The sequence below is a fragment of the Passer montanus genome, unplaced genomic scaffold (assembly GCF_014805655.1).
Source record: "Passer montanus isolate IOZ18808 unplaced genomic scaffold, ASM1480565v1 scaffold50, whole genome shotgun sequence".
Taxonomy (NCBI): Eukaryota; Metazoa; Chordata; class Aves; order Passeriformes; family Passeridae; genus Passer; species Passer montanus.
In genome coordinates, this window is record NW_024369930.1 from 5,252,833 (window position 1) to 5,266,377 (window position 13,545).

At 38.5% G+C, this 13,545-nt stretch overlaps 1 protein-coding gene across 2 annotated transcripts in view; it reads right to left on the reverse strand.

Moving 5' to 3' along the window:
* The window catches only part of RELN (reelin), a 279,911-nt gene that overhangs the window by 144,240 nt on the left and 122,126 nt on the right, over positions 1-13,545 (reverse strand). For both annotated transcript variants that reach the window (XM_039723749.1, XM_039723748.1), the window contains exons 5-8: positions 12,786-12,818; positions 11,107-11,185; positions 4,337-4,433; positions 213-264 (exon numbers count right to left, since the gene is read on the reverse strand). In XM_039723749.1, the coding sequence (XP_039579683.1) occupies positions 213-264; positions 4,337-4,433; positions 11,107-11,185; positions 12,786-12,818 (261 nt within the window). The remainder of the gene's footprint in view (positions 1-212; positions 265-4,336; positions 4,434-11,106; positions 11,186-12,785; positions 12,819-13,545) is intronic.

The window sequence follows — 13,545 nt, forward strand, 5'->3', positions numbered from 1 at the left end:
AGAGTATCTACTGGAGCTTTTCATTTCCAAAATTTAAAACAGTAGCTCCATGTCAGGAGATTAATAAACACACTGAAGTTTTAAAAGATTTTTTTCATCCCTCATGTTGAGTCTAACATCAACCACAAAGGTAACCCTGAACTTTAGGGCCATTTTCCTTTACAGAAAGGATTTTTTGCACTTTGTTGGGTGAAAGGGTAATCTAAACTTACCGAGGGAAAATTGAAGGACGGATGCAGTAGTTGTGTTAAGGCCAGTGGTGGTCTATGGGAAGAGAAGCAAATATTTCTGTTAGATGAGCAAAACAATACATTCATCACTTGTTTTTCTTAAAAGCATGGAAAATCTCTAGACACCCACATCTCCAGTGCATAGGACTGTTTATCACCAGCCCTTTCAGACTGAGTGATTGTGGACATTTTTGTTATGTCATTTTGGTTATTGAAAGCTCATCTATGTCAAAGCCAGAATTTTTTTCACCATAATGATTTCTACCAAAAAAAAAAATAAAATCACATTTATGTTCAGCAGGGTTGCTTGATGACTCTTTAGAAGATTGAAAAAATCTCTGTGGTTTATAGTCAGCTTAGTGTAAATCTGTATATATGGAACACTTCTCACTTTTCCCTGCACAGAACAAGGACTAAATAAATAAATAATAAAAATAAAATTAATTAACCCTAAAATAATGCATTATTAATAGGAAACAATGGAACTTAAATCTTACACACAAACGAAACAAAAACACTTGATGATACTATGTGGTATGTACAGAGCAATGTTGTAGCAGAATCTACCCACTGCTGACATCCAGCCAAAGAGAAACACCAGCAGCTCACCCTGTACTCAGCAAACCACCCTCCTCTGAGGCCTCTCTTTCTCCCTTCTTTGAATGCCTCCAGATTTCAGTAGTTCAGGTTAGCATGGTTCTCCTGAAAATGCTATAAAATAAAAAGCCCTACTGTGTTGTGTAGGACACCTAATAGTTTTCAATTTATTTTGAAAGTTGAATTTAACAATACTGTTACTTAACAAGCAAGGTATCCAAGAGCAAAAGGGACTGGATTTCTTCCAGTGAAGAAGTCTTCAACCTAGTTGAGCTATTCATTAAATGATGCCTTTGAAAATAATGGATGGAGATCTGTATGAGTTAGTGTGAGGTTTTGGTGTGATCTGTTTCTTTTCTACGTACCTATTACATACAGAAAAGAATTTCTTATCAATATTAAGGAAAAATTAAGCAATAATAAGGAATCACTGAAAAACATTGAAGATTAGCTGACAAAAAGACTACATACTCTAATATGTAGTAATTTTAATTTTTAAGCAAAAATAGGAAAGCTGCATTTACATAGCCCCTTTAAAAATAAAGTCATATTCCCATTTAAGTCATTCTGCCAAGATCAATTAGGTATCACACTTACCCTGCCAAATAATAAATTGCTTTCTGATTTGAGTTAAGAGCACCTATTATATTAGTTTTCATTCAATTAATTATGTTGTGCAAGTCATAGTTTGAAAACGAAATCTTTGTTGAGGTTCAGTAGCTCATATCACAAAGAAGTTAAACATATCAGTTATCACAGAAGAGACACTCATGTAGATTTAGACTGTGCTGTGAATCATTTCAGCAATGCTTTGGGAAAAAGCACTAGACTTACTAAAAATTTTTGCAAAATTCTGCACAGGACTGCTTAGTTCAGACACTGCAGAGAGTATGGTAGGGAGCTTTTGGTAGATATTTTGCTTTACTTGCAACATCTCTGATGCTATACACCTTTCCAGGATTTTGGCAGCAGTAAATTTCCACCAACAGACAGAGACAGTTGGTACTAAAAACCCTCTGCCTGCAGTAACAGGTGGCTGCTGGAAATCAGGAGGTCAAAGTAGCAAATCAGCAGCTGTTAGAGCTGTTAATGTAAAATATTTTGCGAATTCAACTCTTCTTGACTAAGTATTTTAAAGCAATAATTCAAGTACTAGGAGCCCTTAGCAGGAACAGAGATTTCATGATCCATTTCAAGCAGGGTCAAAATAGGATTGATAGAAATCATGGAGAAATGAAACAGGTATTAAAATTTGTGACAGAAAGACGTAAGTTTTAAATTGTCAAAAAAACTAAAAATGAGAGTCAGGTTGGTTCTAAGACAGTGGGTATTTAAATGTATGTCTATACTCAAAAATAGAACTAGATCACACCTCTGGCCTGAACACTCCTGTCCTCATCCATGGTGTTAAGCCATTAGCATGTTCCTGCAGAAGGATTTGATTTTTCTGCAGCACTGCCATAATATTTATAAATACTTTCATTTTTAGGCTGGTAACTGTTTACAAGCATGATGATTTTATTCAGATGATTATTTAATCACACCACTTTGGTAGCATAACAAATGTTTTCCAAATTCCTGATGCCATGGTAGTGCTATTTTACCACACAGCAATATGACAAATGCAGTCCAAGACTGGATTTTGAAGCCAGTTCCTGATTACTAAGGATAGTCTATATTGCATATCAGCAGGGAGAAGACAGCTAATGAACGACAGTTCAAAATCCTCAGAGCTGGGACCCTGGGTTTGCTAAGTATCATACGTAGATTATTTTCCAAGTAGTGTTACCTATACTCAGTACTACAACTAAAAATGAATGTGAAAAATGGGAAAACACCCCAGTGGTGTGACTTCCCTTTTACCCAGGACATAAACCAAGGCAGGCATTCTCAAGGCAGTTAGCAAAGCACAGCACATTCAAACAGGATGCAAAGTAGCAGAGAGGCCATTTAACATCCCTGACAGGATCCCCTGGCTGGAGCTGGCTGCAAGGGAAATCCTTTTTTTATCTGTAAAATCTCTAAATTAGTTTTATATGTGTTGATGACTTTTATGCACCACATCAGCAATATCTACATTGCATTTGTGTAATTCTGCTCCCAGTTAAGGATGTAAAATTAACCCTGTGAAAAGAATTGTCAGTGTCTGAAATGAAGGGAAGATGCCTGGCCAAAACCACTTGTGTTTTATGGCCCTCTTCCATGTTTGCTCTTCAAATAGCTCTAATCAGCCTCTCCCTCCATTCAGAAGACTGTTGAAAACATGAAAATTAATTCTGAATTACATGGGCTTTGATCTGGCCTTTGCATTTTTCAGTTCTTTCCAAAGATCCCCTTATATGTACATCACTGCAGCTAGCTGCTCAGCATCAGCATGTGGGCACTGGTTTATGTATTGCAATTCATTTTCCACATCCAGATGACCTCAAGTTAATGCAAATTGCACTTGTTTCTTACAGCAATTTTATGACCAAACCACCCCCAACAAAATTAATTCTGTCCCATTCATCATGACTCAATCTGTTACAGACACTTCCCTGAGACTGGCAGGTGCTTGCTCCAGGCTGCATTTAAGTCTGTAGGATGCATTGTTCACAAGTGGTGTTTTACAACCAAATTAACATTTGTCAACAGGGACAAGAAAAAACGGGACAAGACTAATAAAATAATAAAAGAAAAATGAACCCTGTCTCTATTTAATTGTTGGATATTAAAAGAGAATGATGCCAGTTCGGAAACACAGTTCTATGTCCTTGACTTTTCAGTATTTCAGAGATACTTTAAGTGACTTGGATACATGCTGGATCAAGAGACTGCCCCTTGCAAAGGGACAAAGGTTACTGCAACTATTGCAATACCCTTTGGTTAGTACTGTATTTGCAGAGACCCTTGTGGCAGGAAGGAATGATGAATCTGACTCATGTTCTCAGAAGGTTAATTTATTATTTTATGATACTATATTATATTAAAGAATACTATACTATACTAAAGAATACAGAAAGGAAACTTACTGAATGCTAAAAGATAATAATGAAAACTTGTGACTCTCTCCAGAGTCCCAACACAGCTTGGCACTGATTGACCAATGAGACAAAACAACTCACACCAGAATCCAATGAAACAATCACCTGCGGGTAAACAACCTCCAAACACATTCCAGATGAGCAAAACAGAGGAGAGACAAATGAATAATATAAACATATATAAAATTATATATATAAGAATTTATTTATACATTCTTATCATAATAATGATAAGGCTTGTTTTCCTTTTCCTCTGAGGTTTCTCAGCTTCCCAGAAGATTCCTGGGAAAAGTGATTTTTTAGAAAATGTGAACGCAACAGGTTAGCATCTATTGTTTAAAACACTGGGATGTTTCTGGGTGTCCTTCTATGGACCTATCACCTTGCTCAAGAGCATCTCTGCCAAATACCAGCCGCTGAAAGCACACCAAGATCCCTGCAGCTGGCACAGCTCCCAGCCCCAGCAGAGAGGGCAGCCTCACTTACCAGTTCTCTGGGGCCGTATGGCTCGCAGAAGGTGGCAGCGTTGCCGTGCATTATCACTCCACAGTGTCCCCCAACCTCACAGTTACTGCACTCAGACCTGCAGGGAGAGCACACCGTGTTCAGAAGGGAAATCAGAGACTGGGTGTTTGAGACCGTGTAAACTGTAAAATCAGACTGCTGTGTCTCGGTGCTCGGATTGGGCTGTTTTGTTATCATGGTGCTGAACACAAAGGTGGGGCAGCTGTAAATGTGATCCACTGGAGCTGCCTCTTGTGAAAGGCTCTGGTGATTCAGTGCTGGCTCTCTACAAACTGCACCTCCTCTAAAGTGGGGTGTCCCTGCTCATTGAATGCAAAGCATCACACCATGGGAAAACAAGTTGTAATCTTACATATATAATTTACCCTGAAGCTACTCTTCTTACAAAATCCTTGTGAACATTTGATTTACCACAAATAAACCCACCATCACGGAGCTACCACAAAGAACAGCTGAGGACAAGTGGCTGGGATCAGCCCCCCTCCTGCCTGCAGGGTTATTTCCTCAAAGGCCAGGCTTGAGGCTGCAATGTAACATGGTATTTGCTGTTGCTTCTATTTGTATTTGTTATATTCCATATTCCTAGTAACAGAGTTGCCACTCTACTCACCTTTAAGGGAAAAAAACTATGAAGAAATTCTCAGAGAGACTGGTAAGTGCAGAGACAATTAATTACACTTGTCCTGATATATCTTAATTTGATATGAAGGACTTTGTGGGCAGCCTGACTGCGGAACACAGAGAAAGGACTGTCTCCCCCACCTTCTAGAGCTGGGGTATCAGATCTTGGCATGAGGTTCACATTTAAAAAAACATTGGATATATTCCTGGTTCCCAACAAGCTGCCTACAACGGTGCTGGCTAATGTTGCCTTTGGGCATCCAAAGCTCAACTTAAACATCAAACCTCCAGGGAAACACTCCAGAAAAAACATCAGACATAAAAATGTGTGAGTTGTTTTTATTGTATGAGCATGCCAGTGAAGTAATTCAGCAATTTACACTGATAGCATTTAGGATTTTGAATTTAAGCAGCAAAGTAAAATGTTCTAATAAAGTAATATAGTTCAGATCAACATCAGTGAATTAATATTTACTTACAGAAGTCAGAGTCAGCAAATAATTTTATTTCTCAATAAAAGGCAAGAAAATAGCATGTGAGTGAATAAAGTAGTACTTTTAAAGAAAGCACAGAAGCAGAGTTCAGAGGGAACATGTTTTGTTGTCTAAATTTCACTTGATCCCAAAGTTCTGACAACTGAAGAGCAGAGGGTCAGGAACTAGAAGAACTCCTGGGATTCTGTAGGATTCTGGCTGTTATAAAAATTATTTTCATTGTCTGCCCCTTCATTGTTGAATTTTATAGTGGAGTATCTACCTGGACTCCTGATATGTACAGAGATAGATATGGCAGGAAAACTTTGCCATGAATATGTTGTAGGGACCTCTTAGTCCTTCCTGAAAGGTCAGGCCACATAATCCAAGAGATATTTTAATTCTCTAATTCTCATATTTCAATGGATAAAAAGGTGATTATCTGTTCTATTTCTGTAATGTGGTCTATGAAATATTGTCTGGAAATCCAGAAACACTGTCCTGCTAATACAGCAGTTTCATCATCGGTTGTCTTTTCTAGGATGTCTCCTCTCATACAAAATTGGATGGCTGTTGGTAATCCTGATTCAAACCTTTGTGCTGTCTTTGAAGTGCATTACCTTTGACAATAAACTGCTCATTAGCTTGACAAGAATGCCTGAAGAGCAAGATAATTGATCTGCTGTTCCTCAGATCATCGTCATAGTACTAGGTGTTTAGAAACGATCCAATTTGCTCCTCTCCTGGTGCAGACAGGAAGGTTAATTTCTTTTCTATTTATACAAACAGAAGACAGTATTAATTGCCCTGGCTGGGTGCAGCTTTCTACATTATCTTTCTCACCTGCCTGGCCTAAAATCTTAGCACATTAAAATCACTTCAGCTTTCTCTTCACAGCTGATCCTGGCTGCCGCTGCTGACATGTGTCGCATTTATCGAGATGACTTCTCCACAGACTTGCCATTCTCTCATCTCTGGCTTAGAGAGTCCCACCTCTCTCTGCTATTGTTCTTCACTTTGCTGAGGGGGAAACATCTGCTGTTTCCTCACCCCTATTTGTCATTTCTTTTCCCTTTACAATACCTGAGAATGTGGATATTATATTGACTGATGTCTTCTGTGATGTCTGAACCATAAAGAAGATAAACATCTCAAACTGCCAAGAGATTTTTAAACATAAATCTTTCTGAAGTTTAATCCCCCAGTTTAAGTGCAATTTGGAAACCACTTTAGGACCTCTCTCTCCTGTCACAAAGCTTTCCTCAACCTCTTTGCCACTGGAAATATCACTGTACCTGTACATTTCTCATATGCCATGAAGAAGTGATGACCAAGAGAATCTCTGTTTCTTATTGATTGATTTTCCATGCTCAACTATTCTTCATGTCATCTTTGACAAGTGTGCCTTCTGTAAGTGACTGCTGCTTGGTGTGCTGATAGGCTTTGAGATGAAACATGACATCAGATTGGGAAGGAGAGTTTTGCCAGCAAAACACTTCTGCGCTGTCTCTTTCTCCTTTAAATGTACTGAATCCCCTGCTTTCTTTAGTCCTACTATTAAAACTGTTTTATACAGAAACATGCATTAATGTCAACATTTATTATTTACTAATTTATGCATTTCTTAATATTAGATCATTTATCACAGGATTAAACTAAAAAAAATGTTCTCGTTTAGCCTGGTTTAGTTCTTATATAGCACCTTCTTTATGCTCTCCACTGCAGTTTTATGAGGTTACATAGAGGCAAGATGGTCACAGGAACGACCAATGACCAATATAGTCTTCATACTACACATACTGAACCTCTACTCATCCAGCCATTCCCTGGCAAGTGGAACTGGTGCAGATTCCCTTTCCCTACTGAAGAAATCAGTTACTTCCATGGTTCCTGAGCTTTCTGATCTAACAGTGTCCTGACAGTTTTCAGAAAGTCTCATGGACACTAATTACTTGTATTATTTTAATTTTCTAGTTGAAAAATGTACTAAACACTTCTAGTTAGTTCAGTTCAGCAGTGGCTGGCTGAACATGGACGTTGGTGCTGCATTTACAGTGGTGTGGGAGTCACTTACCTACCTTAACTTCCACAGCTGGTACATGTCAGATCATAATACATTGGACATTTACAATTGTGTGAAACATATTTTTTCACAAGAGATCTTTGTAAGGTTGGTGGCAAATAAAACCCAAGAAATGAGGAAATCTTTGCTCAAGCAAGCAGGCTTTGCCTATGGGATGGGGATTTTGGAAATGACCATATTCTGACATGACTGGACACTGGAAGAAAAGATTATAAACATTAGTTGGATACACCACACAAAAAGATTCTCACAGTGGGTGGATTCCCAAGAAAATGAGAAAATGCTCCCATTCCTGCATTCCCAGCAAAGACATCCTCCTTCTTTCTTCTATGTTCACATAAGGATGTGTCCTCTCCTGTTGCCTCCTCTCTCCCTGTCCCTTTCCCACTTTAGCAGTTTCTCCTGTTTCTCCTGTTTTCTTTCAGTCACCACATTTTTGACTTAGGTAAGGAACTGTGGTGCTGTGACTTTTCTTTTACAAAGAGCCTTTCCTTTCTCTTCCTTCTGCAGCTCCAAAGACACTTGCAGCCACTCCTTCTCTGTTTCTGAGCCTCCAAAGAAACAGATGGCTGCTGGGAAGGATATGTCTTAATGCATTTGAAAGAGCAGGCAATCACTCTCAAAATCATGCAGTGCCCTTGTGCAAAATAGTTATTTGATGTGAGGCCTCTCCCAGCAATGGAGTGACACACAGGCTCTGCTGGGACTCATAAAATTGGACACATAGAGAGGATATAAACTGCTTAGCTGGTGCACTTGGATGGTACATCTCTGCCAGAGCTGCACATGCCAGAAGGGGAAGCGGGAGGAGTGGGAAAACATTAATCACTTCCAAGCCAGTGTTATGTAGGATTTGGGAAGAAAAGATTGGAGGAAAATACAAGCGGTTGTCTTTTCATCTGTACACAAATAATGGCTTCAGACATGATTGGAGTGGCTCGGTGCAAGTGGCCCCGTGGCACGGCCCTGCTGGGTCTGCGCGCATGAGGCAGCTGCTCCACGCAGAGCAGCCTGAGCAGGGCTGGAAATGCTGCTCCAGCACCCACTGCAATTGGTTGTGGTAAACATGGGATTTTAGCAGCTGCCAGGGGAAAAAAAACCGCAATTTTAGGGTGGATGGCAACAACTGTTAATAATTCCTGATTTTACTCCCACTAGACAATCAAACGAGAATGAGCATTCTGCTGCTAAGTGGGTCTTCACTGGAGGCAGAGCTACTGCAGAAATTCTTTGTGCTAAAAGCTCATGATACATCATTATGGTTTTCTTCTATTTGTGCTCCACTTCTGTTTAGCATTGCTGAAAATGCTGGCTTTCTGCTAGTACAGGAAAATCTGTCTCAGGGTTGTGGTGAGTTTTTGGAGTCTCTCCTAGCTCCTCTCTGCACTGACTCACCAAGCAAGGTGGTGAAGTTTATTCCAGAGGGACCAATTCCACATCCTGGGAACAAAAAGAGCAGAAGACTCGGGGCTCTTTTAATCTGAAATTTCTCTGCTGAGACTTCGATAAGCAAGGATGAATTTAAAGTTGAGAGCAATGGATAAATAAATTATGGAGGCTCCCAACAGACAAGTCCTCTGTGAATTATGAGGCATCTGCAGGGAAATAATGCCTCTTCTCATTTCTTTCCACTCAAGTCCATTTAACACACTGCTGCTAAAGCTATCTACCTTGGCAGCTATTCTGCAACCCATTAAGAGTCCTTGATCTGTCCATACCCATAAAGAAAGAGGGGTTTTTTTGTTATAGAATCACATGTCCTTAATGCCTCTAGTACAGAAAAAAACATTTAAAGAGCTGATACAAAAGGAACAAGAGGGAAAAAAATTGTAGGCACACATTAAAACCTGTTAAAATGAGCATGTACAAAATAAAAATATCTGTAAAATTCTGTAAACTACAGCATTTTACACAAGATGGTTAAGCTATGAAAGACCTGCACAGATGGAAAGTTGTGACAGTCCTTAATAAAAAAGAAAATGAAGTCAAATGTCACAGAATGAATGTATTAACTAACAAATGCAGGTAAGTACTAAAATGCTCATCAAGGAGTTATTTGAACAAGATAAAATAACCCAGTAAAATATTTCTGTGTTTTGTATGAATTAAAATAATAAAGTTAATTATATTTATGAAATAGGATTGAAAGAAATAGAAAACTCAGAATCTTATATAAAAAAAGAGGCTCCAACCTTCAAAACTTCATAATAAGACCAAGAGATGTGTTTATCTGAGCATTTTATACTGTATATATACTCACTATACAGAACAGAATTAATTTTGTACTGAGATGTGTAACTTCCTCTTCTGGATGTTGTACACATATATCATATGAAATGGTTGTCCATCTTTATGACCACTGTGGTGTTAAAATTATTAATATTTAAGATTCAGAGGTCTTTGCTAAAAGAGCACTCCTTTTGACTAAAAGCTAACGGTCTGTCATTGTTTCCAGCTCCCATCTTCGGAGCTAAGGGAACATTGGGAGTGGCTCCTATAGACTCCACCTACAGTTATCCCTCCATATTGTCCTGTTATTTACTATTGGACAACTTGGGACTATGACTGAAGGAGTCCACCCCTCCCAGGGGCTAATATTTGACTTTATTAGCACTGAAGTGATTATTTGTCCTCAACTCTTCCCTTGTTTTCTGAGCCAGTGCAGGGCTGGGGCTCTGCAATCCCTCGGCAGAGAATGGGGGAGCAGAGGGAGAGATGGTGTCTGAGAGCTCTACACTGTGCTCACAGTTCATAAAGCTGCTGCCCGACCTGTTCTAAGTTGTACCTGCCTTATTATGCATGGGAAAGTTGAGATTCTTCTATAGCATCTACTGGTTAAAGAATGATAACATCCTGTGCTGGCTGTTTCAGTCACAGCCTGTGATAATATGAATGATCCAGCTCAGGAACCCCAAAACCCCCCAAACCCTAGCAATTGGAAGCTGCTGTATAGAACTGAGAAGTTAAGTGTTTTCCTTCTTATACAATAAAAAGAGTCCTGAAAAAGTGTGTCTTCCACAAAAAAAAGGAAAAAGAAATTCAACCTCAGATAGTTTCATCACATGAATATTACATAGAAGTATTTAATTCCAGTTGGGGATTTTGGTGGGCTTTTCTTATGATTTTTTTAAAATCACTTGCAAACACTTCATTTCAGTTTGGAAAGAATTATTGCTATAGTTAGCTTCACCAAAAACATGTACAACATGAAATTTAAAAAAATTGAAACAACAAAGTTTAATTACTGAAATTCTTCTGCTTTTTGATGAAAATCTGTGTTTTCAGGAAACCAAAATCTTCATTCATAAATATTCACTGAGCTCAGCTCTAGTCCTTCTATTTTTGGATTATTTAAAAATTTGAAATCAACAAGAATTTGTCATCCACTTCAATGAGCTTAGAATTTCTCAGTCACTTATTAATGAATTAATTAATAAACCAAAATATTTAGGTCCTAATGAAGCAAACCCATGCTTTAGTTTATACTTCATTTCATTCAATAAATATAATGTTTTCATTTGCTCAAATGCATATAAAGGAGTGCAGAAACTCACCACATGGTAGGATTCAGTTCCTGCTGATGGTAAGAGTCAAAGTCATCTCGCAGGATAATGCTGTCACTGTGCATTTCAGCTGCAAAGAAAACAAAGCAGTATATGAAATAAAATCAAGTGCAATCATCCCATACTTTCTGTGTTGCCTTACCTAAAGAAAAGCATTGTAAAATGCATTTTAGCTTTCTAAAAATCTGCTTTTTATGTTATGCTACCTATGAAAGCCAGGGTTTCTTAGTTACAGGACTTTTTCCGTACTGTGAATCATAGCACCACAAAAAATTTAAAAGTGCCCCCATCATGAAAGTGTGATGGCTATGGAAAGATGGAGTCATCAAGTACACAATAAATATTTTAAGAGGTTTTGTTCTAATTTGTTGGTTTACTGAATGTTTAGGAAAAAATCCTTCCAAATCCAGATTCTGCAAACATGGGCACAAGAATGGATGAGAAGTTCTCATGAGTGTATTACAGATCTTACGGTCAGGGGATACATTTTGACAACTCATAAGCAAAAATCCATTAACTCACTGGAATTTCTCTGCTGCTATCACCAGACCTGGCAGTAAAGGTCAATTTATCTAAGGAACATAAATTCTGAGTTATGTAATGCAAATATTTCTCACCACTGTTCGGCAAATTTTGGGCTCCAATATTTCACCTGGATTTATTGTCTCATTTATGTATGATGACCCATAAATTCACTTAAAATCCCAACACTTTGGCACCTGTGATTGTGTTAGACATCCTTATCTACAAATACCACCAGTAAATGAGTGAAATAACATTCTACTTAATGTTAAATAGAACATCATGCTATTTAAACTGAGGAAGAATGCCAGAATCTGTCCTGGACAAATCAAACTGCAGCACAAGGGTTGGTGGATGCAGGGAGCAGCAGTGCCTTGCTCCAGACTCCACCTTGGAGGTGCACTGGCACAAAACCTTCCTCACAGTAACCCTGCTCTGGTGTGAGGTCTGTCCCACACTGAAGTTATGGGGCACAGAACCAGAGAATGCTTTGGGTTGAAAGGGACCTTAAAGATAATCTAATTCTAACTCCTCTGGCATGGGCAGGGACACCTCCCACTATACCAGAGCGTTCAAAATCACATCCAACCTGGCCTTGAACACTTGCAGGGATGGGGCATCCACAGCTTCTCTGGAAATCTATTCCAGTGTCTGACCAATTTGACAGCTAATCTAAACTTGCTCTCTTTCATTTTAAAGCCCTTTATTCCCCCTTGTTCTGTTACTACAAGCCCTTGAAAAAATTCGACTCCAGCTTCTTGCCACCCCTTTAAGTACTGGAAAGTGTTCTAATGTCTCACTGAAGCCTCCCCTTGTCCAGGCAGAACAATCCCAGCTCTTCCAGCCTGTTTTCATAGCAGGGGTGCTCCAGTCCTGGCTCTCTTGCAAACAGATGCTCTAATACATAACTAGGACCAAAAGGTCTGCAGCATGATATACTCACACTGCAAGGAGTCAAAGACAATAAAAAGCAATAAAAACCACACTCAAGAAACAACTAATCAGAATTAGACATAATTAATTCAATTTTATATGAATCTCATTTTATTTGAATTCCTCAGACCTAGTTTAATGTGACTTTACATATTTTTTATTATAATAAAGTCAACGATTCTGAGTTTAAGTAGTAAGAATGACAAATCACCTACCTAGGTGAGGATGTAAGGGAGCTTCTGTCGGGGCTGTGGAAAACAAAGACACACAGTGCATGAATATCTTCTGTCAACAGAGCTCAACTGCAGCATTAAAAATCAAATCAGCTTAAAACAAATTGTACAGTATATATTCTCTTAAATCAGCTATCCCAGTATTTTAATGTGAAAAATGTGATAGACCCCAAAAGTTACAAAAATATAATAGGGAAACAAAAATAATTGTTCTCTTAATTAAAATAAGCATTGAAATAAATGAAAGTCAGTATTGGTTTAACAGTAAGGTAAAAAAGATCAATTCAAGTTTAGAATGATGAGATATTGTTAAAAATAGTATGGATTAGGACTCAATAGCTCAAAGACTGACAAAGACAGTGGAAATTAGGCTCAACAAGAGAAATAGTTTAGGAGAGGAAAAAAATGCCATACTTTGATCTTTTATACTACGCTGAACAACATTTTACTGGGCATATTATTGGGAGAATAATCCAAATATTCCTAGGGCAACAAGTAAGAGATTAACTCTGTAAATCACAATATCAAACACTTATATCAAAGCATGTTTTTGCAAGCAATGTTGGTCAATTCCCCAGTAGGTCTCTGCCTCCCAAGAAACACCAGAATGTTGTGAAGACACTGCATGGGGGGCATGTGAAATGGCACAAGTTTATTAAGTAACCTTCTTCCAACACTTTGCAACAGGAGTCTTGGTGTAGCACTACACAAATGGAACCAGAGTGTATCAGAAAGGGCACAA